A 26,779-nucleotide genomic window follows, 5' to 3' on the forward strand; every position below is an offset into this window, starting at 1 on the left:
CTGTGAGAAAGCCTAAACAGCCCTGTGAAGGAGCGGCAAGGCCCCTCATCATCAGCTCAAGCTGAAATCCAGGCCAGGAACCAGCCCAAGTGCTAACCCTGTGACTGGGGCATTTTCGATCTCCCAGCCACCCCAGCATTGAAGCCAATACTGTGTGAAACAGAACCACCTCATCATCCCATAGAATCGTGAGAAACGATAAATGGTTATTTTAGCCACAAAATTTTGGGACAGTTTGTTACATAGCAATAAAAAGCTAAAAGAAAATTTGGTACCTAGAAGTGAGATGCTGCCATAACAAAACATCTGGCATTGGCTTTGAGGCCAAGTGGCAATGAAGACCTGAAAGTAGTAAGAAGGCGTATTAAATGGTGGCTGGAAGAGCAGTGAGGAAACTGCTATTGGAGGATATAAAATGGTACCCTGGTTATTTTATATTGACAGAAAGATCAGCAAGACTGTCCCCTAAGGTAATATGGAAGATAGAAATGAACCTAATGAATTTGTGGAATATTGAAATAGTCCCACAGAATATTGGAAGTGCCAATTGACTTCTTTTTTTAACCACCTATGATCAAAGCATTGCAAGATAGAGATGAATTAAAGAAGAAACTGTTCAGAGTTTAAGTAGACTTTAGAGGAAATTTTTTTCAATCCAGAATTTCCTAAGGTCATAAATAAAACTATTTCTCACTGCCAGCATCTCCACTCAGCAACAGGTACTCAGAGATAAGAAATGGCCTCAAGTTAAAAGAGCAGACCAAGGCACTAATGCCAGTAATAAAAACAAAGCCAGGGCACAGGTGTAAGACCCTGCATTAAGACTTCAAAAGATTTAAGGCAGTGCCTCCCTGATCTTCTCAGCTAGATAGAAGGGCTGTAAGAATCTTAAGGGTATTGTCTCGCAGGTCCAGGATGTGATTTAGATGACAACATCATGGACATCGAGCCTGAACTTGATGCCATAGTGGGATAAAACTTTAAGGGTTGGAGGGGGGCTTGAGAGACAGTGAGAATACTTTGTCTGTAAGAGAAATGTAAGTAGTTTGTGGGCAGGAAATAGACTGTGGAGGATCAAACATGGCTGCACATTCTTCACCACTCCTCCCTTTGAAAGGTGATATTTGCTTCCTCTCCCCTCGAGTCTGGGCTGGCCTGGTAACTCCTTTGACCAGTAGGATGTAGTGGACGTGACACTGTGTAGCTCCCAGGGCTCTGCCATAAAGGATCCGCAGTCTTCACCTCTGTGCTTGGAATGTACTATCTCAGAACCCAGCCGCCATGCTGTGTGAGGACACTCAGCCACACAAAGTCTCACATGAGGGTCTTACCAGTCAGCAGTCAGCACCAACTCACCGCCGGATAAATAAGGATATCTTGGTTCTTCCAAATATCTTTGTGCCAGCAACACCATGAGCAAAAGAACCACCCACAGAATCACGAGAAACAAAACTATTTTTTTTTAAGCGTTTAAGGTTTGGAATATATAGAATAGTTAGCCAGAATCCTTTCCATCTCTATGTTATGAGTCCTAGCCTCCCCCTGGGATACGCCATCTCTAAACGCTGAACACATCTTTTTCTGTCTCTGCATTTTTGTATGTTCGATTCTTTATTGTATAATTTTATTTATTTATTTATTTTTAGGCAAGGCAACCCTTGGTTGACCTCACAGACTGCAAAGACCTTGTTAGCTTACAATTCGTTATTTTTTATTTTTCATACCCATAGCACTTGGTCGTCTTAGGTGTCTCTCATCCAATACTGTGCAATTTTTTTTGTGTGCTCTGTGTGCTGAAATCTGTGGAAGATACTACAAAAGCATGGGATAAAAATCTGAATCCATTTGACTCCTGCTTCTCCATGGACCTATCTGATGTTGGCAAGTGATATGAATTTTCATTTACAGTGATTATTTTACTCTTTGCTTTCTTTGCATTAAAATCTTCCCTTACTATTTGTGGCCCACAGGATTACAAATAGCCTTTCAGTTGCCCGCTTGTTTCTAATTCCTCCTCCTTAAGTCCATCCTGCAAATGTGTATAGCTCACTGACACCGTTCTACTTACTGCCTCAGATAGCCGAGACTGAGGGGTTCACGTGGGAGATGGTAGCTGTTCATTTGCAGTCTATGAAGCGGGGAGCACCCTAGACATGTAGTGAAACTTTCAGAACACTTAAAAGGTAGTCACTTTTCTGAGATATTTTATCACCAATCTATCTTGTGAGCTTTCCCCTCCTGGGGAGACTTAGAGATAAACAGTAATTCTGGCCTTACCTGGACTAATTGAATTGCTCTGTGGGAGTGGGGCCTAGATTTAAGTTTCTTTTAATAGTGCCCCAGGTGGTTTTAATGTGAAGCCAAAATTGAGAACCGCTGTCATAAAGTTGTGATTCTTATAAATGGGCCCTGCATCAGCAGCATCCATATTAACTAGGAACTTGTTTCAAATGCCCATTCCTGGGGCCTACTTCAGATCTAATGAAGCAGAAACACTGAGGCTAGGGCCTGTCACTTTGTGTTTTAATAAGCTCTCCAGTGACTTTTATGGCTATTAACGTGAGAAACATTTTACTAGGTAAATCTTGGTTCCCTCTCGGCCTCAAAACTACAGTCTCAAAACTACGACTAAATTTGGGAAGGGTGTTGGTTATTGGAAAGTCACTGTGCTGACAAGATCTGAAACAATTGATAGGGGACATAAACTGGCATACCAAGTGTCTTCTTGCCTAGTGATCATTTAAAGTTCTTGCCATCAGATCTCTGAAGAGTGGTTCAAGCGTTATTTAGAATAAAGTAAAGAAGCAAATTCATCAGAGATACTGAAGCTTTATTTCCCAGAGAGAGACTCAAAAAGGTGAATTTAAACTTCAGATAGATATATGATAGACCCGAGAAGCATTTTGAGGTAGTACTAAACAGTTTGAAGTGATATAAGATGATTTTTAAATCAATTTTCGGTGAGACTAAGTAGAGAATCACTATTTTAAATTGTTTTGCTCTATCCCTGCCTGGGGTCAAAGACAAGGATCTTTAAAGTACCATCTAGTTCTTAGCATTTAATGACTCTAAATGCTATCTGATCATTATTTGTTTGTTTGTTTTTTTCACTGGTTATTTTAGAAATGCTTTCAAAATAAAATAAGGACTAGTAAGGAAGTAAAGATGCCTAACTTAAGTGTTGATGCTCTAGTCTTAGGGACTTTGGGGTGAGATTGTGAAATGAATTCATGTGCTTTGAAAAGCTTTTATGATTTTTTAATAAGGTTTAAAAGCTAAAGGAATGGGATTAGGACCATAAAATCCTTTACTTTTAACATTGTTTCTTTGAACTGATTTAGTGCATTTGTGTATTAGAAATAGAGATCTGATTTGGATTGAGTCTTTATTGTTTGCAAAAATGTAGTCTGGAAAGAATTTCCTAGACATACAAACAGTATTAAATTTTGTAATGACAAGGGACAGCTATGCTCTAGCTCTCCAGTTAAACACATCAATGGGAAAAATTAACATCAGTTAATATATAAGAATGCTTAAGACTTTTCATACATCATGAAATCCAGATGCCATGTATTTATATATTTGCTCTTAGTTCAGTGGAAAATGTTTAGCAGGAAAAAAAAAATGTTAATTGAGAAAGTAGATTAATACAATATGTAATTGAAGACATTGCAGAACAGTGTATGTTTACATCTTTGTGTTTCAAAAGATTATAATAGAACCCAATTACAATGCAGATGTTAGGGTAAATTGATATCTTTATTTGTTGAGGCCGCTATGACAGATGACCATAGACTGGGTGACTTAAATAGTTATTTCTCACAGTTCTGGAGGCTGGAACATCCAAGATCAAGGTGCATTATGTCTGTTGAGAGCTCACTTCCTAGTATAGACAGCCTTTTTGCTGTATCCTCACATGGAAGAAGCAAGAGAGCTCCCTGGGGTTCCTTATATAAGGGCCCTGATCTCATTCATGAGGGCTTCCCCTCATAACTTAATTACTTCCCAAAGGCATCACCTCCTAAATCTATTACATCAGGGGTGAGTTTCAGCATACATATTTTAGAGGGACTCAAATATTAAGTCCATTGTAGTTGAAGAAGAAGAGAGTTAAATATTCAGCTTTTTCTTTAGCTCTCGAGCGAATTGAGGCTGGCATAGTCAAAAGGGTTGAATGAGACAGTGTGGTCTGGTGTCAATAAGGCTTGAGATTTGAATCTGAAGACCTAGGTTCTTGGTATAACTATTTCTTCCTGATTTAGTCACTTTGGATTTGGTAACTGCTTTGGGCCTGCCTTATTTTCTGTGTTTATAAAATATGAAAAAATAATATTTATCTCAATTTCTATGTTTATAAAATGTGAAAAAATACAAATAATATTGTAAGTATGAAATAAATCAATATAAGTGAAAGCCATTTAAAGTAGGAAACCAGATATTAGATTATTATTAATAATGTATTTTTATTTGCTTTCTTATTGGCAAGGACACATCAAAGGAAATCTGCATTAGGCAATTAGAGGAAAAGTTTGTATTTCTTAAAAAGGCAAAAGTTCTTCACAAATAATTTTCACTTAGAATAAATATGGTGAACCTGTAGTAAGTTATGGTTTGCTAACAGATTAGTTATAGTGGTTTCTCAGTATGATTATTTTAAAATATTACTATTGGAGTTTTGTGTCTCTATTTTCATAGAAATACTGTGTTTAAAGTAGAAAATGTATTTGCAATATTTAAAAACTATCGTATACAAGAAGTCTCATCATCGCTGAATAGCATTCTGGAATTATGCAATAAATTCTTTTCTGGCACATTACAGATGCAGTGCAATGGAAAGATATGTGAAATGTTTCACACATCAAATGTCTATCATGCTTGCTGCACATAAATGCAGTTGTGTAATGTATGTTGTACACCATTCAAAAATGAATCGTGAATGAGAAACTCACACTTCAGTGGTGCTAAGTAAGAATTAGTTTACAGCTAGATTGTCATATACTCTAACTGTGTGCTCTAGCCTGCAAAATAATTTGATACTGGTTAGTAATTATTAAGCAGGCTTTACACATGGATTGGTAAATCCAAAGTAAAGTTTAGACGTGTCCAACTTTTTGATTTTTAAAAAATGACAAAGTCACAAGGTTATTGCTAAAAATATCTTACATACAATTGAGGTCATTACTTTGAGCTGGATTTTAAGCACTTAATAAGCCAGTAAAGGATTGTATTTTGGGGACAAATATCAAATATATAATACCTTCCAGCAACCTTCAGAGGTTATACAGGTGCTAAAAAAATATTCACACTCAATTTAAAAAATTTTTGTTTTAGAATATTCTCATATTTATAACTGATCAATATATATGTGATTTAAACTACTACAAATGATTGTTTGAAGATGCTAAGAATGGCTTTTATTAACTACAAGGTAAAAAAAATGAATATATAATAGCTATATTTAATCATTTAAATTCAGAGAATTTCATCCATATTTCTAAGCTGTCTCTTAAAAAGTTATTAACTTGTGACTACTTTTAATGAAATCAGTAGGCTAAATTTTAAGAGCACAGAGTTGTCTTATTTAGACAGATGTGCAGTTTTAAATTAGAGTTCAGAAATTACATGATTTGATAGGTTTGATAAGTGCAAGAAAGACCAACTATATGAGGACTAACTGAGAGAAATCAACATTTGTAGACTGCTTGGAAAAAGCTAATGTTCATGTAAGTGTTGTAGATACAGAATTTTAAAACCAGTTCCATCTGAATTGCTGTAGAAATTTTTCTGTAATTTAAGGGAGTTCAAGGAGTAATTATGATCTAATATGTAGTTAAGGTCCTGTATATGTATAGCTTTACCAGTGTAAAAAATGAACTGAAATATGTAAACCTATTTGCTATATCATGATGGAGAAGGTCTCTGAAGATAATATCTCCAGTTTTCGTTTGTTCAAATGACTGCAGCTATTTCAAGATATTTATATTTTCTCATAGAATGAAGACAAACACAGAGATGGTGTGTCTAAGAAATTTTAAAAGGTGTCGGCCTCCTGATTGAAGCATTGTCGACTTATTGAAATCATTTTTTTTTATTATCGTAAGTATACATATTTGAAGTATATTATTTTGGTCTTGTGTTGACTTGTGTTCTTTGTTGAATAAATATTCACTCTGTCAGATACCCTTATCATTGTTAAAGTTGTTTGAGTTTACATTCTTCTGCAATTTCAGTTGCATGTCTTAAATGAATTTAACTCTTGGGACCGTTGAGAGAACAAATAAAGCCATAAACTTTAACTGGAAGAGCCCTTAAAGATGATCTGGTTCATAGTCTTTATTCATTACAAGGAATTCCTTTGCAACATCCCGGGTAGGGAATAGGAGCTGAACTATTTCACAGAATGGCAGTCCATGGATGTTTCACCGCAAATTGAATGAAAATATGACTTTCTGAAATGTCCACGCCCCTAGTTCTGTGAATGCCCTTATTATTTCATCCAAGAAGTAGTCACGTAAAAATGTAAAGATAAATCCTCAGGTTTTCCTAGTCATCTTTTATCATTAATTGCCTGTGTTTCTCCATAGAAAGTGGTTTATAGACAAGTAGTTCCTGATTTTTTTGTTGTTGTCATTGCTCACTTAGTCTTTAACCTATGACTGAGCATTGGGTTCAAGGTGTGATCTTACCAGGCACACACAGGAGACATAGGGTCCACCTATTAATATGGCTACAGATTATAGTCATATTTATAACTATAGTTAGCATCGATATAACATATGGCTACATTCAACAGAATAGCTATCACGCAATTAGCAAAAAGTATACATTTATGTCTATTAAAATCTCAGGTATTTTTCATATGTTCATCCAGCAATGTTTTCTTGCATCCTGCTCCCCATCATGTCTATGGTAGTTTAGGGTCTAAATCCAATACTTTCTATGCATCTCATATAATCCTCTTGTTTTTGTTTTTTTGTCTTGTCTTGACACACAATTGTGGTTAACTACAGCGGGATGAGGCAGAATGGGAGGAGCTGAGAGTTAGAAATAGACACACTAAACTAGCGTCAAGGAAGCCCTGGAGTTACATAATCAAGCTACAGGTCCTAAGAAAGTTAAATCCATATAATATGGTATGTTCAGAAAAGAAGCAGGCAGAAAGTTATCTAGCAGTTAAAATCAAGGATCATGGATGCCCTAACGAGTGGGAGAGCATGGAGGTGTAGGGTTCAGGAATATGTCGGGGCCAACCAGCAGAAGGAAAGACACTTATGAACAGGCAGCAGAGCCTCTGTAATGGAATTCTAGGGATCAAGGCCAGGATGCCAGTCCCTAGAAGGACAACGACTGAAAGCAATAGGCTTCCTTGCAAGTGCTACCAGTACAGGCATATCTAAAGAGAGAAACTCAGACCCAGGGAAAATGATTAGACTTCAGACTCAAGAAAGTACAAGAGAAGGCCTTGGACACGGGTTAGAGCTAGACCACCAGCAAAAGATGACCATGCCACTGTGATTTTTTTTTCTTCTTTTTTCCCCCCAGATATGTTATTAGATTCAAATATTTCCTTTTATCTTTCTCACCCTGTGCCGTTTTTTAGGTGGTCTGGATTTTACTAACTAGCATTTTAATTGTTGATTTCTTTAATGTATTTTAATGACCTAACTGATTTCTTTAATGTTTTGTGTAATGTTTCTGAACATTATACAAATCATGTATTTAGGGAACATTGAACACTTTTAAATATTAAATATGAAAATGAAAAATTCATCTTGTTTTTCTGAAAGCAAAAATAATTTAATAATAGAGTATGCCTTTAATCATTTGTTTTGACTAGTATTAGTATGTTGCCATAAAAACATGAAATATGAGTGTCTCCATCATATAGTGTTCTAACTGGGTTTTTTCTTCCCTATCCGTTTTTAAGCCATTACTGTCAGCTTTCAAATCCTCCTAAGTTGGACATGAACTTAAGTTACAAAGTAAGAGCTTGTGGGGAAAAGAGATAATGCATAAATCACGTTTTGCTTTGAACATAGAATTGGCAGATCCCTCTAGGATTATCCTAAGGGATAATTTATAAAGCAGTGCTTGCTCAAAAGAGATTCCTTCTCGTGAATGAAACACAACTCTTAGACTGTAACATGCTCTAGATATGGGAGTAGGGTATGGATATTCAGACCTTTTGAGGGAATAAAATGTAGCTGTTAGAAATTCATAGCACACGAACAAGTTTTTCCCAATGTTGACTGAAAAAATTTAGCTTCTGGTTTTTAATAGGTTAGCATGGAGTCAGAATCCAGGAGGAAATTAGATAGTTGCTTCACATCCTGCCCCAAATACCTATACAGATCTGGTTATCAGCAATGGTCTCTCATCTAAGGGACTTTACAGTACAGTTTCAAATGAAACCTCTACAGCCCCTGATCAATCCTTTCTCCCAGTTTTTGCCCCTGAGCTAAATCCTACTTAGGTAGGCTGTGTGTGAACAAACATTAGAGTGAAGTGTTTATTTTCGGATATTCATGTCACTGGTCTTTCTTTTATTTTTCTCTTCTAGCTTCTGTACCCTTACAAGGGAAAGTCATGATTACACTAACAGAGCTAAAATGTTTAGCAGACGCCCAGTCATCTTATCATATCCTAAAACCCTGGTGGGACGTGTTCTGGTATTACATCACCCTGGTCATGCTGCTGGTGGCTGTGCTGGCTGGTGCCCTCCAGCTCACGCAGAGCAGGGTTCTGTGCTGTCTTCCATGTAAGGTGGAATTCGACAATCACTGCACCGTGCCTTGGGACCTCCTGAAAGCCAGCGTGAATACATCCTCTGACCCTGGGACGTCGCTTCCACTCCCTCTCAGAATCCAGAACGACCTCCACCGACAGCAGTACTCCTACATTGACGCCGTCTGTTACGAGAAACAGCTCCACTGGTTCGCGAAGTTTTTCCCCTACCTGGTGCTCTTGCACACACTCATCTTTGCAGCCTGTAGCAACTTCTGGCTTCACTACCCGAGTACCAGTTCCAGGCTCGAGCATTTTGTGGCCATCCTTCACAAGTGCTTCGATTCTCCATGGACTACCCGCGCCCTGTCCGAAACAGTGGCCGAGCAGTCGGTGAGGCCCGTGACACTCTCCAAGTCCAAGGTTTTACTTTCATCCTCAGGGTGTTCAGCTGATGTTGATGCCAGTAAGCAGTCATTGCCCTACCCGCAGCCTGGCTTGGAGTCAGCTGGCATAGAAAGCCCAACTTCCAGTGTCCTGGACAAGAAGGAGGGTGAACAGGCCAAAGCCATCTTCGAAAAAGTGAAAAGGTTTCGCATTCACGTGGAGCAGAAGGACGTCATTTATAGAGTGTATCTGAAGCAGATAATAGTCAAAGTCATTTTGTTTGTCCTCATCATAACTTACGTTCCATATTTTTTAACCTACATCACTCTTGAAATTGACTGTTCAGTTGATGTGCAGGCTTTTACGGGATATAAGCGCTACCAGTGTGTCTACTCCTTGGCAGAAATATTTAAGGTCCTGGCTTCGTTTTATGTCATTTTGGTTATACTTTATGGTCTCACCTCCTCCTACAGCTTGTGGTGGATGCTGAGGAGTTCCCTGAAGCAATATTCCTTTGAGGCGTTGAGAGAAAAAAGCAACTATAGCGACATACCTGACGTCAAGAATGACTTCGCCTTCATCCTCCACCTGGCTGATCAGTATGATCCCCTTTATTCTAAACGCTTCTCCATATTCCTGTCCGAGGTCAGCGAGAACAAACTGAAACAGATCAACCTCAATAACGAATGGACGGTCGAGAAACTGAAAAGTAAGCTTGTAAAAAATTCCCAGGACAAGATAGAACTGCATCTGTTTATGCTAAATGGTCTTCCAGACAACGTCTTTGAGCTAACTGAAATTGAAGTGCTAAGCCTGGAGCTGATCCCTGAGGTCAAGCTGCCCTCCACAGTCTCACAGCTCGTCAACCTCAAGGAGCTTCACGTGTACCATTCGTCTCTGGTGGTAGACCATCCTGCGCTGGCCTTTCTCGAGGAAAATTTAAAAATCCTCCGTCTGAAATTTACTGAAATGGGGAAAATTCCACGCTGGGTATTTCACCTGAAAAATCTCAAGGAACTTTACCTGTCAGGTTGCGTTCTCCCTGAGCAGCTGAGTACCATGCAGCTGGAGGGCTTTCAGGACTTAAAAAACCTGAGGACCCTCTATTTGAAAAGCAGCCTGTCCCGGATCCCGCAAGTCATTACGGACCTCCTGCCTTCCCTGCAGAAGTTGTCCCTCAATAATGAGGGAAGCAAACTGGTCGTGTTGAACAACCTGAAAAAGATGATCAATCTGAAAAGCCTAGAGCTGATTAGCTGTGACCTGGAACGCATTCCACACTCCATTTTCAGCCTGAACAATTTGCACGAGTTAGACCTAAAAGAAAATAACCTTAAAACTGTAGAAGAAATCATTAGCTTTCAGCATCTCCAGAATCTTTCCTGCTTAAAGCTGTGGCACAATAACATTGCTTATATTCCTGCCCAAATTGGGGCATTATCTAATCTAGAGCAGCTCTCTTTGGACCATAATAATATTGAGAATCTGCCCCTGCAGCTCTTTCTATGCACCAAACTACATTATTTGGATCTAAGCTATAACCACCTAACCTTCATTCCAGAGGAAATCCAGTATCTGAGTAATTTGCAGTACTTTGCTGTGACCAACAACAATGTAAGTAAATCCATTCTTCCCTTTATTCAGCCAGTCTTTTGAACATCTGCTGTTGCATTGTGTAACATAGGTAGAGAAAATGGACATTAAGTCATGCTAAGGATCCTCTGAGCCTGGCCTGACCCCCACTTACTAGACATTTGACCATAGACAAATTACCAAAACACTGAGCATCGGTTTTTAATCTGACTTACAAGTTGTCATGGAGATTTTATGAAAACAATATTTGAGCACTGGGCACAGTTCCTAACGCATAGTAGTTGCTCAACATATGTTCTCTCTCTCTCTCTCTTTTTTTTTTTTTTTGTATTATACATAAACATTACAGTTGAAGTATTTTAAACTAATTAGTTATGACAGAACTTTTCCTTTTAGAAAGGTTTTAACTACTTAGAAAGTTTCATAAAACTTCAGCTTTCCAAATCTTGTCATAGAAGAACTTTTTGTTAAAACTACAGGGATCATGAGTTATTCATAAATCTTTTGTGATGCAGTAAGAAAGATTCGAAATCTACATGCATGTCTAGAAAGGCAATTCAAAATGAAAGGCCTTGTTCTATAATGCAACACTAGGGCTTCTTAGAAGCTTTTTCCAGCATCCATGCTTTAAAAGTGAACCATAATTTGCAACAGTAAAGCCAAGTTAAGGAAAACTTAACTTCTCTGAAACAAGAGAAAACAAAATAAATGAGTAGTTTCCTAGGTTAAAATGTGAAGGAGAAAAAAGAAAAAAAATCATGCTAGCCAAAAGGGCAAGAGAGTGATGGTAATGTCCGTATGGCAAGAAGAAAAAAAACCTGTCGACTCAGATCTGCCAAAAGATGAAAGTCATCTTCCTCTAGTTGAAATAGGAACTATTTTCTCCTACCCCACCCAAAAATGTATCATCTCTTAGACTTTTTGCAATTTGTATTTCATGCTAAATATAGCTATGAGCATGGTGTTGGCTGATAAACATATTAATCACCAGATATTGTTTTTGAAAACCATGGATTTTCATAGAAATACAAAAAAGTTGGGGAATGAGAGCAAAATTCATGCTGACTTTGAGAGCTCTTAAGACGTTACTCATGTGTAAAAAGAGCTCATTCTAAGATAAGTGAGAAATCTTCAGATCTTAAAGGTTTATGAGGTTTTAAAACTCCTTTAGAATTAATCTAGATTAGCAGTGCACATCAGAATTACGTGAAGGGCTTGTTAAAACACAGATGACAGGGCCCCAGGGTTTCCGAGGCAGTAGACCTGGTATAGGATCCACGAGTTTGCAGTTTTAAAAAGTCCCAGATAGAGCTGCTGCTGCTGGTCTGATGACCGTACATTGAAAACTCAGATCTAGAGATTTATCCTTTGTGTCATTTAATTATGCAGTTTATTAATATTAATATTTTGGTTACATTTTTTCCATCGTCAAATCTGTAATAAAGTATAAATATTTTGAGAGGCATTGGTTCCCTCAAGTTGTCATATAGTTAAATCACCACATGAATTTTTATTTTTTTTTTAGGCGAGGCAACCCATGGTTGACCTCACAGATTGCAAGGACCTTGTCAGCTTACAATCACTTATTTTTTTATTTTATTTTGTATACCTACAGCGCCTGGTCTTCCTAGGTGGTCTCCCATCTAAGTACTAACCAGGCCGACCCTGCTTAGCTGCCGAGATCAGACAGGATCGGGCTTGTTGAGGGTGGCATGGCCGTAGACACCACATGAATTTTTAAAAGTGGCAAAGCCGAGTAAATTAAATGGGCATAAATTATTTAAATATAAGTAGGTCAATATTTTTTCTAGCTTAATGTAATGAAACCTTGAGACCATTGGTACTTTTGACACCAAGTTTATTGACTTCTTAACTGTGTCTAAAAGAGAGTATCAGATGTTCCTATTTAGAATAAGGGTGGAGGCTTGGTAGCACATGAAAAATCTTATTCTGAAGGTAATCGATGCCCAAAGTAGAATGATAGCTTTAGCTGGATTGTCTCAGAAGTATGATAAGCAGTTGCTGAGCATCCTCAGAGCCATAATGCTGGACATGACAACCGAATGGGTGAGGACCACTCTATTCAGAACTTAGGTAATAAGGATATGGAGAACCGGAATTTGCTCAGCGACCTCTCTGATGGAACAGTTTAGCCTAACGATGGGAAGTGTTGGGGAGGAATGAGAGAAAGAGTAATCAACATATTTGTTTTCAAATATTTGGGAAACTTAAATAGTAAAGAAAGCTTATTGAGAGTCTGATAAACAGAACTAGTACAAGCAGGAGAAGATTTCTCATCTTTTCCAAAAAGCTGATTGAATGAACATTTGAGAAGGGAGAAGTGATTTTTTATTAATAAAAATATCCAGATATAGATTGTCAACCGCTTGGTAGGAATGTTGCTAAAGGGAATCGGGGATTCAGGTTTCATGTAGGGATTTAACTAATTTCAAGATTCCTTCTAACCTTGAGATGCTCATGATTCTATCAGGTAGACTATAATATTCATAAAAATTAGAAAACGAAACATCAAATTGGATGCTTAAGTATTTAGATATGCATATATTCAGAAGTATGAGCTGATTCATTCATTTGGAAAGAGGTAAGAATTCCTGGTCGACATTTGAAAATCTCTTCTAAAGACTTGAGCAGTGTATCAGAGTCATAGGTGGAGACAACAAATACTAACTCTGGGGTTACGCAGAAAAAACATTTATTGAAAGGATATCGTCAGATAGCAAAAAAGACTACAGCCAAAATCATAGCACAAAAGCAAAATGGTGGGGATACCCTGCCACTGACCATACCTGCACTGGGCACTATTGTTGCCCGTGAAAACTTGATGCTTCTGCTTCTAAAGCCCTTTCCCTCCCACAAAATAGGTTCTTCGTGGTTTCTGCTTCTTTATGACCCTAGCCCCAGTTCAAAATCCAAGCACCTGATTGGCAGAGCTTATGAATGCTCACACTTGACCTATAAGGGGTCTGAGAACACAAGAATCTATCATTGTGAGTTCCTCTAGTACAGCAGTCCCCAACCTTTTTGGCACCAGGGACCGGTGCTCCTATGAGAATCTAATGCCTGATGATCTGAGCTGGAGCTGAGGTGGCGATGCTAGCGCTGAGGAGCGGCTGCAAATACAGAGGAAGCTTCGCTCACCCGCCACTCACCTCCTGCTGTGTGGCCCAGCTTCTAACAGGCCACAGACTGGTACTGGTCCATGGTCTGGGGGTTGGGGGCCCTTGCTCTAGTGGGAAGTGGGCTCTGCTTCCTTTCCCACTAAGAGTCCCATGAAGATAAGGTAGAGAATTCTCTAGATATTGAAGATGTTGGGCAGTCCCCCAGATGACAGACATTCACTCAGAGGGCACTGCAGAGTTTGTTCCAAAGAAGAATAATAGTAATTATTATTTTAGAATAATAATAATTATTATTATTACACACACATAAAAGCATTAAACAGTTTTTTTAATCATATTTTTTTCAGCAGGATTCCTCGGAGCCTTTAATATATGAGTAAACCTTGTGCTTTTCCAAGAGGGAGATATGATATGCAATGTTTGCCGAACGTGTCTGAGCAAGACACTCTTTTTTCACAGTAACTCTTGAAAGGAGTGTTCTGTGGAACACGCCCTGAGAACACTGGATGTGGGAAGTGTGAAAAGATAGAGGCTGTGCACAGAGGATTGCAATAGGCATGCCCAGATGTAAAAAGAAATAAAAGCATTTAGCATGGTGGTCAGAATGGAGAGTGCCTTGAAGTCTGCCAGTCAAGTTCATGTTCAATTCTTTGGATAGCAGCTGGGGTGAGACTTGAGCTTGAAAGTGCTAGTTAGCTTGAACTGGTACCGTCAAATGAGGTTCCGATCGTAGCATATAGAAGAGTTTGAAGAGGACAATCAAGAAACAAATTCCATGAAAAGATTTAATTAGTTATGGTTGAGAAGTAGGAGTACAGATTTAAAACAAGAGACAAAGACTCATCTGAAAGGAACACTGTGAGCCAGAGGTTGGCAAACTACAGCCTGGGAGCCAAATCTGCCCACAGCCTGAGCTAAGAATGGTATTTAAATTTTTCAACGGTTGGGGGAAAAAATCAAAAGAATGATAATTTTTTGTCACATAAATATTATGTTAAATTCAAATTGCACTGGCCATAAATAAATTTCATTGTTCTCATCAGTGAGCCAGGATTACAAAATTTGTATTCAAGCATTGTTATATTTTGAATTTCATCACTTACAGCATATGAAATGTTTCTCTCATTTTATATAAGCTCCTGTGTAATTTTTAGTTTTGCCTTTTGGCCCACAAAGCCTAAAATATTTACTCTCTTGCTCCTTTAAAGAAACATTTTGCCAGCCTCTGTGCTCGTTCACTTGCCCTTAGTTTACTGAAACCGAAGCTCAGAGTGATTTGCTCAAAGTCTGAAGCTTCCGAATGATGGATCCGGAATGGAACCCAAGTGTTCCGGTTCCTACTCTAGTGCTCTGTTCACCGCATCTTATCTGTATCAATCCAGATGCTATTACATGGGAAGCAGGGCCGTGTGGGGGTGGGTGTAGAAGACGGGAGAGGAAGAGGCAGCACCTGTCTCTATCCCAGTGCCAGCGTGGAATTGGATTCTGGTGGTACTGGATGTGATGGAGAAGCACAAGGAGAAGGAAAGGATTTAACAGCTTCGCTCAAACCTTTAACACCACGCCGATGTCTAGGTTTTCTGACTTCTCCATTTCTGCATTTATTGCATTTTTTTAATAAACTCAAAAATTTCTAGTCAGAAGATGAATAATGTGGGAATTCCTCCTGAAGATTATTTATGTGGCAGGGCTTCTTGTTTTTGACATCACTACTTAAAACAAGATATATTCAGGTTTGTTTCTTGAAATGATTGGATTTTTTGGATTTGGTTAGCATGTCCTGAGATAGCATGTGTCAATGGCCAGAAAAGAAAGAAATATGACATTGAGAAGGATCCTGAAGTAAGGTCCCAGCCTCTGGGAAACTGGAGTATTTCATTATCAATGTCGGCCATAGGTACAGAAAGAGAAACATCCTTCCTTTGGTGTTCTGGGGGCTCCGGTACATTTTGCTGAAGATATTTGGTTACCAGAGGATTCTAGGATACAGAGTGATATCGTAGCCATTAGTTTTTCTTTTTTTGTTGTTGTTTATTTTACAGTTTATTATATGTATACATTATAGTTTATTCTATAAAATGATTCTGTTTATAACTTTGTCATCTCCCTGATAGTCTACAAATGTTTCTTTTGATTTTTGAAAAGAAATCAGTGGTCCACTAGCAGCAGTCCCCAACCTTTTTGGCACCAGAGACTGGTGCCCTGATGAGAATCTAATGCCTGGTGATCTGAGACAGAGCTGAGGCAGTGATGCTAGTTCTGGGGAGCAGCTGCAAATACAGAAGAAGCTTCTCTTGCTCACTTCCTGCTGTGCAGCCTGGTTCCTAACAGGCCATGGACTGATACTGGTCCGTGGCCAAGGGGTTGGGGACCCTTGCACTAAGGCAGCTCTTTCCTTTCTCGCTCATATATTACATAGTCTGAGATAGAGCGCGCTGAATGAATTCAGTATAAGTAAATGCTCTACAGACCCTTTTAAAAAAATGTGTGTGTTGTTCTTATTAGCTTTGAGGCAAACGTTTTTTTAAAGGTGTAAGCAGATTTTTTAGGATAAGATTGCAGAGTTGAAAGAAAGTCTTGAGTCTCTAACTCAGCTCCCCTGTCTCTTTTAGCAAAATTGAATCCAAGTAGGTGACTTAAGGTCCTATGCCTTAGCTGGGTGCTGATGCTGAGAGCAAGCTCCAGAGATGGACACTTGGCTCTCAGAAGGTGGTACCGGTAACCACAGCCCTTAACTTACTTTTATGACAGCAGCACAGACACGTTAACAGCGGACCCTAGAGGCTCGATCCCATTGCCTTGTAAAATCACTCTCCTGTATTGGCTGAGAACTTGCTAAAAGTACAAATTCGGAGTTTTGAAGGATGACTGTGAGCAAATGGTATTTCTGTTAGCCAGACAAGAGGAGAATGAGGGCAACAGCTTCAGGGTATTCACCCACTAGGAAATCACTCCAGTTAAAGCAAGGTATTTGCTAGGGAACGTTGAAGCCTCCTGAAGAAGGTTGATGCGAGATACCCATTTGCAGCTGCGGTTATGGCTCTTCCTCATAGCACCAATTACAGACTATTTGTGTAATTGTTTCATATTGCTCTCTCTCATTAGACTAATGCCTCTCAAATGGGGGCAGCTTTGCCCCCCCCCCAGATATTTGCCTTAAGACATATTTGGTTGTCACAACTGGGGAGGGGAGTGGCACTGGCACTTAGTGGTTGGAGACCAGGGATGCTGCTAAACATGCTACAGTGCACAGGGCACCCACACACACACAAAGAATTATCCTGTCCAAAATGTCAACAGTGCCAAGGTTGAGAAACTGTGCATTAGACTAAGATTCTTTTTTTAAAAAAAAAATGATTGTTTTTAAATTACAGTTGGCATATAATATTATAGTTTCACGTATACAACATAGAGATTAGACATTTATGTAACTTATGTAGTGATGACCCAATAAATCTAGTACTCACCTGACAACTTACATGGTTATTACAGTATTATTGACTGTATTCCTTATGCTATACTTTGTATCCCCATGACTATTTTGTAACTAGCAATTTATACTTCTCAATTCCTTCCCCTTTTCCACCCCCGCCAAACCCTGCTCATCTGATAACCATCAAAGTGTTCTCTATATCTATGCATTTGTTCTTTTCCTTTGTGCTTAAGATTCCACATACAAGTGAAATCATATAACATTGGTCTTTGTCTGACTTACTCTACTCAGCACAATACTCTCTTGGTCCATCCATGTCATTGCTAATGGCAAGATTTTATTCTTTTCTATGACTAATATTCCATTGTATATATGTCCCACCTCTTCTTTATCCACTTATCCATTGATGGACACCCAGGCTGCCTCCATTTCTTGACTAGTGTAAATAATGCTGCAGTAAACATATGGGTTCACATGTCCCTTCCAAGTAGTGTTCTAGGCTTCTTCAGATAATACCCAGAAATGAGATTACTTGGACCTTCTTTGTCTCTTGTTATACCCTTTGTTTTAAAGTCTTTTGTCTGGTATAAGTATTGCTGCCCCAGCTTGTTTGTTTGTTTCCATTTTCATGAAACATCTTTTCCTATCCCTTTATTTTCAGTCTATATGTGTCTTTCAATCGGAAGCGAGTCAACAGTGTCAGGGGTGCCAAGGCTGAGAAACTGTGCAATCGACTAAGGTTCTTAAAGACCCATCTGTCTTGCTCAGCACTTATCCCAAAACCTAGCTGGGATCCTGACATAAAAGGAGGCTGTCAGCATGCATTTATGAATATAGATGAGCCACGTCTCCTCCCTTTTTAGCTGGTTTTCCTAAGTCTTTGCTTAGGCACCAACAGGCACTCTCAACCCTAAGCACATTTCACAGGACTGATAGTTTTCTCTAATTCCACGTCATTCTCCCTAATTCCGAGGTACAGACATCTGATGAGAAAAGGTTGCTTTAGAAAGTTACATCTCTTCTGTCTCTCATCTCTCTGCCATATCTCTCTATTAAAATCTACATGTATGGTTTTGCATCTGCATTCTTGAGAAGGGAATGAAATAATAGGGTAGATATTTTTTCTTTGCTTATACCTAGTATTTGGTGTACAGTGATGAGCCATATTGAATGCTGGTCTTAGCAACGGTAATAATTAGGTTTATTTTCAAGGATATCCAGTAGTGAGTGTATGTGTAAATAATGGAGGAGAAGGGAGTTTCCAACATAATGAGCATTTTTGAATGCAATATGACTGTTCTTTATATAGAGAATGTTTATCCTCTTGAGGAGATCATTCTGGACGGCCCTGGATGTTCCAGCAAAGAGCTGGCTCAGTGGGGCTACATTAGTTCATCAGAGGAGCAGGCTGAGTGCCTCCAGAATGCCTCTTTTGTCCCTCTTTCTAACAAAGCAGCTTCCTGAACCAAGAAGCCTGCATGGTTTTAGTTGCAAAGATGCCCCGCCTCTGCCTATATGGATATGCGGCATATTATAGGGTGGGTGTGTGCAGTCCTGCTCTGCCTGGCTCAACCTCACCGCTCAGTGGCATGGTGATAGTTGAAGGCCTTGTGCACGCTCAGCTCTTTTCTGGGTCTTTCCCCAATAAATCCTATTTCATATATACTCTATGACTCCCTTAGAAATTCACATGCAGCCTACACACCAGATAGTGGAGCAGTTCAGTTGAGCAGCTCTAGGAGTGGACCTAATCGCAGGCTACTTACCATTTTTTACATTATTTTTTCTGTTATATGATTGAATCGAACCTGCCAAAAAGCAGGAAGAAGGTTAAATACTCTGTAGAGGGCAATGAAATGTACATGTATATGTTATCATATCTTCCATCTCTGCTTCTGTTGACTGTTTTTTTTTTAACAGAATAAACTTTTAGTGCATGCTGTGAAACCCTAAAAAAAAAAATAGCCTTGTGTCTCTTCTTACGATGTTTTTGAGGATGTTGCTCATTACATTAAACAGTAAACTCTTTATGAGGACTCTTAAGAGCAATTTATTTCTGATCTAGGACTCAAGAGTAATTATGATTCTCCTGAGTTACTGGTTTGTTTTTTATCTTAGGGACAACGAGTATGTAACTGATTAGGTTTTCGTTGAGAATTGCTTATTAGAATGTTTAGAGTCAAATATAACATAACAAGGGTTTTTAAATTTATGATACCCTCAGTCATAATTCCATGTCAGGATGTTCTTAGTATTTCCTTTATCTTATCCATCTGTGTCAAATTTATTATCATTGTTTTATGTCTCCCTGTAAACACCCCAGAAATGTTTTCGGGAAAAGGTAGTTGGACATATATATATAAGTAAATATATTATCACAAGCCATCAAAAAACAGTTTTATTGGCTTCTTTTTTTCCCTTTCCAGATTGAGATGCTACCAGATGGGCTGTTTCAGTGCAAAAAGCTGCAGTGTTTACTTTTGGGGAAAAATAGCCTGATGAGCCTATCGCCCCACGTGGGTGAGCTGTCGAACCTCACTCATCTGGAGCTCATTGGTAATTACCTGGAAACACTTCCTCCTGAACTGGAAGGGTGTCAGTCCCTAAAACGGAGCTGCCTGATTGTCGAGGAGAATTTGCTCAATACGCTTCCTCTCCCTGTAACAGAACGGTTGCAGACGTGCTTAGATAAATGTTGACCTAAAGAGAAAATAACTTAAAAATAAGCCCCAGGGCTTTAAATGAGAACTAAAATTTCCAAAGTTATACAGATTGAAAAAATACAGAATAATTATGACTAACTCTAACCAAATGTCTTATTAAAGCAAGTCAGTGTCTAGCCCTAAATGCAACAGGTAAAAAGTGTTAACATCGAACTGAAGTTTTGTGAATAATTGATCTTGTTGAGATATGAGAAGTACACTTTGAGGGTGGAATGGGGGACATGAAATTATTGAATCTCTACCTTGCAGTTTTCGCCTTGAAGATTAGATATTCTTTCTTCTCCCTCTGCAGTCCCTAGTACTTATTTTCACACTGTTTTAACTGACATCCTATTTGGATATTTACCACCTAGACCCTAAACTCATCAATATAAATTTCATTGATGTATACTCAGCACTGTCTTTGATTTGTATTCTTAAATACTTTAAGGCAGGGTGCCTTGTGCTTGGCAGAATTTCTTCTTGGCTTTTTACTTTCTGTCCTAGCTTGCTTGAGTCTTCCTTCATCTGCTTTTCTCTTAACAGTGATGAGCCGGGAGACAGTGCCTGCTCTTGGCCTTTGCATAGAACAGGAGCAGGGTATGTGGGACATGTCGCCCTCGGGGCATCCTGAAAATTAATGTAGTCTCTAAAATTTCTTCTTGTATCATCAAAGCCTTTTTATTTGCTAGTAACTTTTTTATATTAAATGTAAAACATAAATATTTTTATTGTATAATCTTGGATTTAAAATCTGTGGGAATAATTTTTGTAAGGTACAAAGAACACATGCATCTCTTTAAGAATTTACTATTAATATACTTGGTTTTGGCTGCTTACGATTCTCATATTTGTGTGCATTCTCCAAAATGTTTTTGTATCTGCAACTAATTACTTTTGGATAACAAAAGCCTTGTGTTTCACACCCTGAAATATTTAGGGGGTTTCCTTATTAGAGGATGGCGCATCATCTACCTCTCTCTTCCCTTGTTGCTGTGCTTATTGTACGGGTACATTTCTTAATTACTTCAAAAACTGTGATAGAGGGGAGAGGTACAGATTTGGTTCTTTAAAATTGGTTTAAAAATGCCTTGTAGAAATTAAGAGTTAAAGCAAAATACTTTTCTTCTCCATCCCCATGATCTCTAGATACGACTATAATGTAAAGCATTCAGCATCTATTCAGTGTTGAAGATGAATTCTCAAAGCTCACAAAGAAATAGATTCATTTAACTGGAATTCATCTCATGCTTTTGTCTAACTTTTCTGGAATACATTTTGCTCTTTTTTTTAGGAAGAGTTTTTGTGTTTGGCCTTTTATTTTGATGCATATTGTCAAATGAATAAAATCAACTGACTCATTTTCAGGAAATGTACATTTTTAATGTGTTTTTCTCTAATGGGTCTAGGCACTATGTTGCCATCTCATTTTTGATGTAACTATGAGGTCATCTACTAACCACACATAGACAAAACTGGAAAACTATGGGTAAAGAATACTGTAAACATGGAATTGCGATATGTGGTGTCGTGTTTTGTTTTGTTTGCCCGTTTCAAAAAGGTGAAAGTAAGTATTTTAAATTATAACAAAATGTAGCTTTCCTCACCTGCCACATACCCCTGGGCTGAAGCTCGAAGAAAAGAATCATTTGTGTCAAATAAAATTTGAATACTATTAGCTATAAAAGTATAAAACACCAAAAGCTGCCTAAACCTTATTGTTTATTATAAATGAGAAGGAATGGTGTAAAAATGTAATTCTTACCAAAACTTGCCTTTAGTCAGAACATTCAAGTTCTCAGGGACCCAAGTATAACTGACAAAACTTTCTTCTAGGACATTAGAAAACGGATTCTGACTACATCTAGCATTTTTTGTTATTTTCATTTTTTAAAATATGAGTTGATATCATTTTAATTTTTCACAATAAAATTGTCATAAGTATTGGTTCCAATGTTGGATAGGATTAAGTTTTGGACATGAGTAGGATACATGGAGAGGTGTTTAAATGTTTATGGTCATATAATTAGTTATCATTTGTATGAAAAATTATCCCTTCTTCTATAAAGAAGAGTTTTCAAAACAAATTTTAGATTGCTACCATTCCCCTGACAAACTAGAACTCTTTCAGGGGTAAAGACTGGTTTTGCTTACCTGCAAAAGTCATCGGCTAAAACTTCCTTATCACCTCTCTAAATTTCTGGAAGCAGGTTACTATCAGAATCAATATTGTAAGCTGCTTTCCAAACACTAGGGTACAATTACTGGTTCACACTCTGTTCTTGATGCCATAGTTTCTAGATTTCTTTTTTATTTTGATCTTACACACCAGTGTTTAGGTAGCTTTTGAAATGCTATAGTGCTGATGCAGTGAACTCTGAGACCACCACTTGACATACAAAAATTTGGTGTTTGATGCTACCTTTACTGCATTATTGGAGCAGATCTTCATTTTGCAAATGTTTGTTCATATTCATTTACAGAAGTTTTAAATAAAGAAGATGAAATTCATCCACTTATATTTATGAGACTTTAGTAGGCATTTGATTTCCAAGAATGTATAGTGCATTTTCCAAAACACAAGTATAAATGTTATTCAGAACCAAGTCGATGGCTTATGCTAACAATGGTATTGGTTCATTTTATTTACATGCATGTACTCACACACAGAGACACACAGACACACACCCTCCTATGTATTGTAAAATGTAACATTAGTATTGGATATTTGGATATTTTGGATATTAGTATTTTCTTCCAAAGTTGCAAGAGGTTGTAAGTTAATGCTAGAATATTAATTCTTTTTTTTTATTCATTACTTGTAATCATGGAGTGATCTATTCTTTTAGATAGTTTTTAAAAGAAAACCGAACACTCAGCCTTAGTCTGAGAACCTAAGCAGTTTTGACCATTTCTGTAAGGTGTAGTGTTCTTTCTCTAACCTACATCAGGGTACATGTATGTGGCACATACTATGATTTCATTCTTCATCCTCAGTCTTAATTTTTTCCCCCAGATGTCACCATATTTCACTGTCACTTAACAAATGTTTGAGTTAAACAGGGTAAATAGAGATCCTTAGAATCTCTGCACTGCGGCAGAGCTCCAATTTGTGTGCTGCGGTGAGCTACAGTGAGTTATTTGCATAACATTATTGTATGATAGTGAAAATATTTATTTTTGTCCTTCCAGTGTTTCATGATTCAAATTTTGTATGTTTAATTAAAATACTGCATAATGTTGATGGGTTCCGAAACCATTAAAATAATCAAACAGCTGTTCTGTGGACTTATAGCTTTATTTCCTTGTATTTTCAGTAAAATGTTCTCTCCATCTTTATGTTCTCTTACCATCATCCTATCCACATAAAGTATTTTGTTTTCCCTCTCTACCCACCACCTCCTTAAATTTGATCAGCACTTTTATAATAACAGAATATATTTGTGCTAGAGAACTTGCGTTGATACTTGAGCATGTATTTATTTGGAGGGAAGCCAGAGCCTATAATTATGCCTAATTGAGTAGTTTTACTTGACCCATCCCTACAGTATTTAGAGCTGAGCCACCACGTTCTCATCCCTCCCAAAGCATGAGAATATAATTAAGTCCACTTCATTTTCAGGAACCGTATATTGCATCAGAAGCTGTGTTTATTTTTTTTTTCCAGGAAACAAGAGGAAGGCTGGTGGGGAAGGGGAGGAGTTATTTTGTATCCTGGTTCGAATTATGAAGATATTATATACACGAAATGGTATAAACTAATAACTTTTGCAAAATGCCCTGAATATAATTATTTCTCATCTTCAGCCGGATATAAAAACTGAAGTAGTAAAAAACTAGTCCTATTTAATTACTTTCTTCCTGTTTCTGGTCCATGACTTTTACATCCACTGGGAACTATCTATTAAGTACCTTTGGTAATGGACTATCTTCTCTTCAACATTTTTCTCACATGAACAATTTCATCAACACTAAAGCATTAACATAGAAAATTTGAGCCACAACACTGGCTTCCAGTTGAACTTAATTCATATTTAAGTTTTACTTGTATTTGAACTTGTATAATATACTACTGCTGAGAAAAACAATTATGAATGCCTCCTGCATGTTATATATTATCTCTAACAGAGATGGTGCAATGTAAAAAATACAAAGGGGCATAGAATTAGAATGGATGTGTTTGTGCATATATGTGTTGTGTGTAAGCCTAAATATTTATGTTTAAATATTTTTTACCACTCTTTAAATGTCTCACTTTCAGTAAAATAATGGGCCAATCTTAAGTAGAGACATTTTCTTTTGTTAGCTTTACAGTGAAGGCTAGCATTGGTCATTTTATTTTTGTCACATATTTTGAAACGTACATAACCAGTTTTTGGCTTCCAGTAACAAATTATTTAAAAATGTAAGATTTTGTTGTGAGTCGAGTGTTTTTGACCCTCAGGTTTACCATGTAAATCTGCGTTTTGGTGGTAAATCCCTTTGCCTGAGATTTGTTATTTTTTGGTAAACTTTACTGTTTTTAAAGTATGTTTTGTGTAAAATAAAGATTCAATTTTTATAATAAATAGCAAATAAAAGCAGATTAAATGTTAGAAGAAGTTGGCTGTACTAATTTTTACATGTGTTCGCTTATCAGTGCCCAGATTCCAAAAGCGATTCTCTTCCTCTTCCCACCCTTCTCTTTGCAGCTGTATGGTTATATTATTTATTAAAGGATAAATTTTAGGTTTACACATATATTTCATAATAATAGTATGAGTTTTCAAAAACATGCTACAATGGTCACAAATACCAAGCCCCTAAAGAGAGCTGTATTGATCCTACAATATACTGGGTTGGGGCGGGGGGCAGGGGGGCTGAAATCTGGCACTCTAATAGGTCTGTCCAATAGTGTGATCATCCTTGGGGACTGATGATCACAAATCAAAAAATCTCTCTTCTTGGCTTCCGTTTCTCCATTTACTGTTAGTTTAACTAAAACTGAATAGTGGACCAGATAAATAGAAAGTAATGAATTGTAAAATTATCAGTTTAATAAAGGGAGAAAAAATGGATTAGGTAAAATAGACACATGATTGCTTGACACTTTGAACAGAAGCCCTCTCTCCACCTCTACATGTCTACCTCTACCTCATATGCACACACGCACGCTCAGGAAAACGTTAGCTGATACCCAGATCTTTTCTCTGCTAGAGGACAACTTGATGTACGCTGCACCAGATTACTAAAAAATGTACTGAAAACCGATGGAAATCTTTTTCCCTGGGAATGCGGTACTTCAAAAAAAGGCTTTCCTTCACCTCTTAAGTGCCTTAGAAATGAGAAATAGACCAAAGAACTGAAGTCTGTGCCTGACTTAAGGCATTAGGAGCCGTTCAGGGACTGCTTGGTGCTTTTGGATGCAGGATCTTGTGCTAACAGCCTACATACAGGGCAGTGACATGCCCCTGTGAGCGCGGCAGTAAGAGTTCTTCAGCATTCACTCTTCTGCATCGCAAAATGGCTTTTCAAAAATGTGGTGAGGGGGCTGGCTGTGGGGGAGAGACTGTCTCGGCACTGTCAGGAGCGAGAGCACAGTTTGATTCTCTGGAGCTGCGGCTTTTGTTTGAGTTTCTGCCCCCTTCTCTGGATTCTCTGAAATTCTAGCTTGTATTTATTCTCTTTCCATCTCATCTCTGAGTCTAGAGAAAAGCAGTTTATCCAAAGGTGCAAAGTCAGACCTTGAACTCAAGCCCCATATTTACAGAATATGAATATATGTCTATATACCAAAGAAGGATAAGGGGAAAAAAGTCATTTTTTAATGTGTAGTCTTTTTAAAAAATACAAATCTCTCTTCACCCTGTTGTTTCATAATCCTCAAGAGTTATAAGTCCTGCCTCCTAAACACCAAGATTCTATAAAACTACCTGTGTGCTACTGAGAAGCCCTTTAAATTATTTCTTAAAATAAATACCTAAAGTTTGTACCCTTTTTACACAGGCCTGTTTGTTGTGTATGGCTTAATGCAGGTCACTTTTTACTCTCTGCCTCCCTCTGCTGCTGAGAGGAGAATAAACCAACTAGGAGCTTACCAGCTTTTATTCTCTCAGTTTTTCCTTGCCTTCCCTTTATCGAGTACAGTACCCCCCGCCCCAAGGTAAGATCTTGAGAATGCAGTGACCCCCACTTAATCTTAGTAACTCCATCTCAAATGAGATGCACTTAGCCCCATGCAAGTGCCTGGCACCAGGACCAGACCTGAGGTGGGTGCCCTGGGCAGGCAAGAATGTAGCACCCTTTAAAAAAAAAATTTAAGTATTTATTCAATATGTATTTACTTGGTGGGGGAACTGGTTTTATATTAGTGAAAATCATCAAGTTTTATATCAACTGTCTAAATATTCCCTTATCCAAAAACAAAACTGTCACAAGAGTGAGATACAGCTTCGAGATGACTGAGCAGAGACAAGTGGAGACCGGAGGGCAAATGAAATTTCCACAGCTCACAGCATTTCTGTCAAATGCCACAAGAGGCCATCTTGTCTCCCAGGTTTTATAAACAGACCCGTGAGTTGCTGGGGCTCCTTTCCTTTTCCCCCTGGAAACACCCTGCTCTTCGACCTGCACCCTCTTCCTTCCCAGATTTCACTCTTTACTTCCTCCAATTTCGTTCTCTCTCCCTCCCTCTTCCTTTCTCTCCCCACCCCACCCCACCCTTGCTGTGCTGTTTAGTGCTTTCCTAACCATGTACACCAAGATTCTCCCTTCCTAAAAAGTGATTTCTTGTCGTATTTTCAAATAAGAGACTTATTAAA

General features: G+C 38.1%; 1 protein-coding gene and 1 pseudogene across 5 annotated transcripts in view; one reads left to right on the forward strand and one right to left on the reverse strand.

Annotated features, from left to right (window-relative positions):
• LRRC8B (leucine rich repeat containing 8 VRAC subunit B) overlaps positions 1-23,257 on the forward strand; it is a 62,638-nt gene extending 39,381 nt beyond the window's left edge. For all 5 annotated transcript variants that reach the window (XM_016122982.2, XM_016122985.2, XM_036236101.1 and 2 more), the window contains 3 exons: positions 5,994-6,096; positions 8,561-10,725; positions 19,704-23,257. In XM_016122982.2, coding sequence (XP_015978468.2) covers positions 8,587-10,725; positions 19,704-19,976 — 2,412 coding nt within the window. In that variant the 5' untranslated portion in view covers positions 5,994-6,096; positions 8,561-8,586 and the 3' untranslated portion in view covers positions 19,977-23,257. The remainder of the gene's footprint in view (positions 1-5,993; positions 6,097-8,560; positions 10,726-19,703) is intronic.
• On the reverse strand, positions 12,311-12,428 carry LOC118606848 (annotated as a pseudogene).
• Positions 23,258-26,779: the final 3,522 nt, after the last annotated feature.

The sequence above is a fragment of the Rousettus aegyptiacus genome, unplaced genomic scaffold (assembly GCF_014176215.1).
Source record: "Rousettus aegyptiacus isolate mRouAeg1 unplaced genomic scaffold, mRouAeg1.p scaffold_m13_p_1, whole genome shotgun sequence".
NCBI classification, from domain to species: Eukaryota; Metazoa; Chordata; class Mammalia; order Chiroptera; family Pteropodidae; genus Rousettus; species Rousettus aegyptiacus.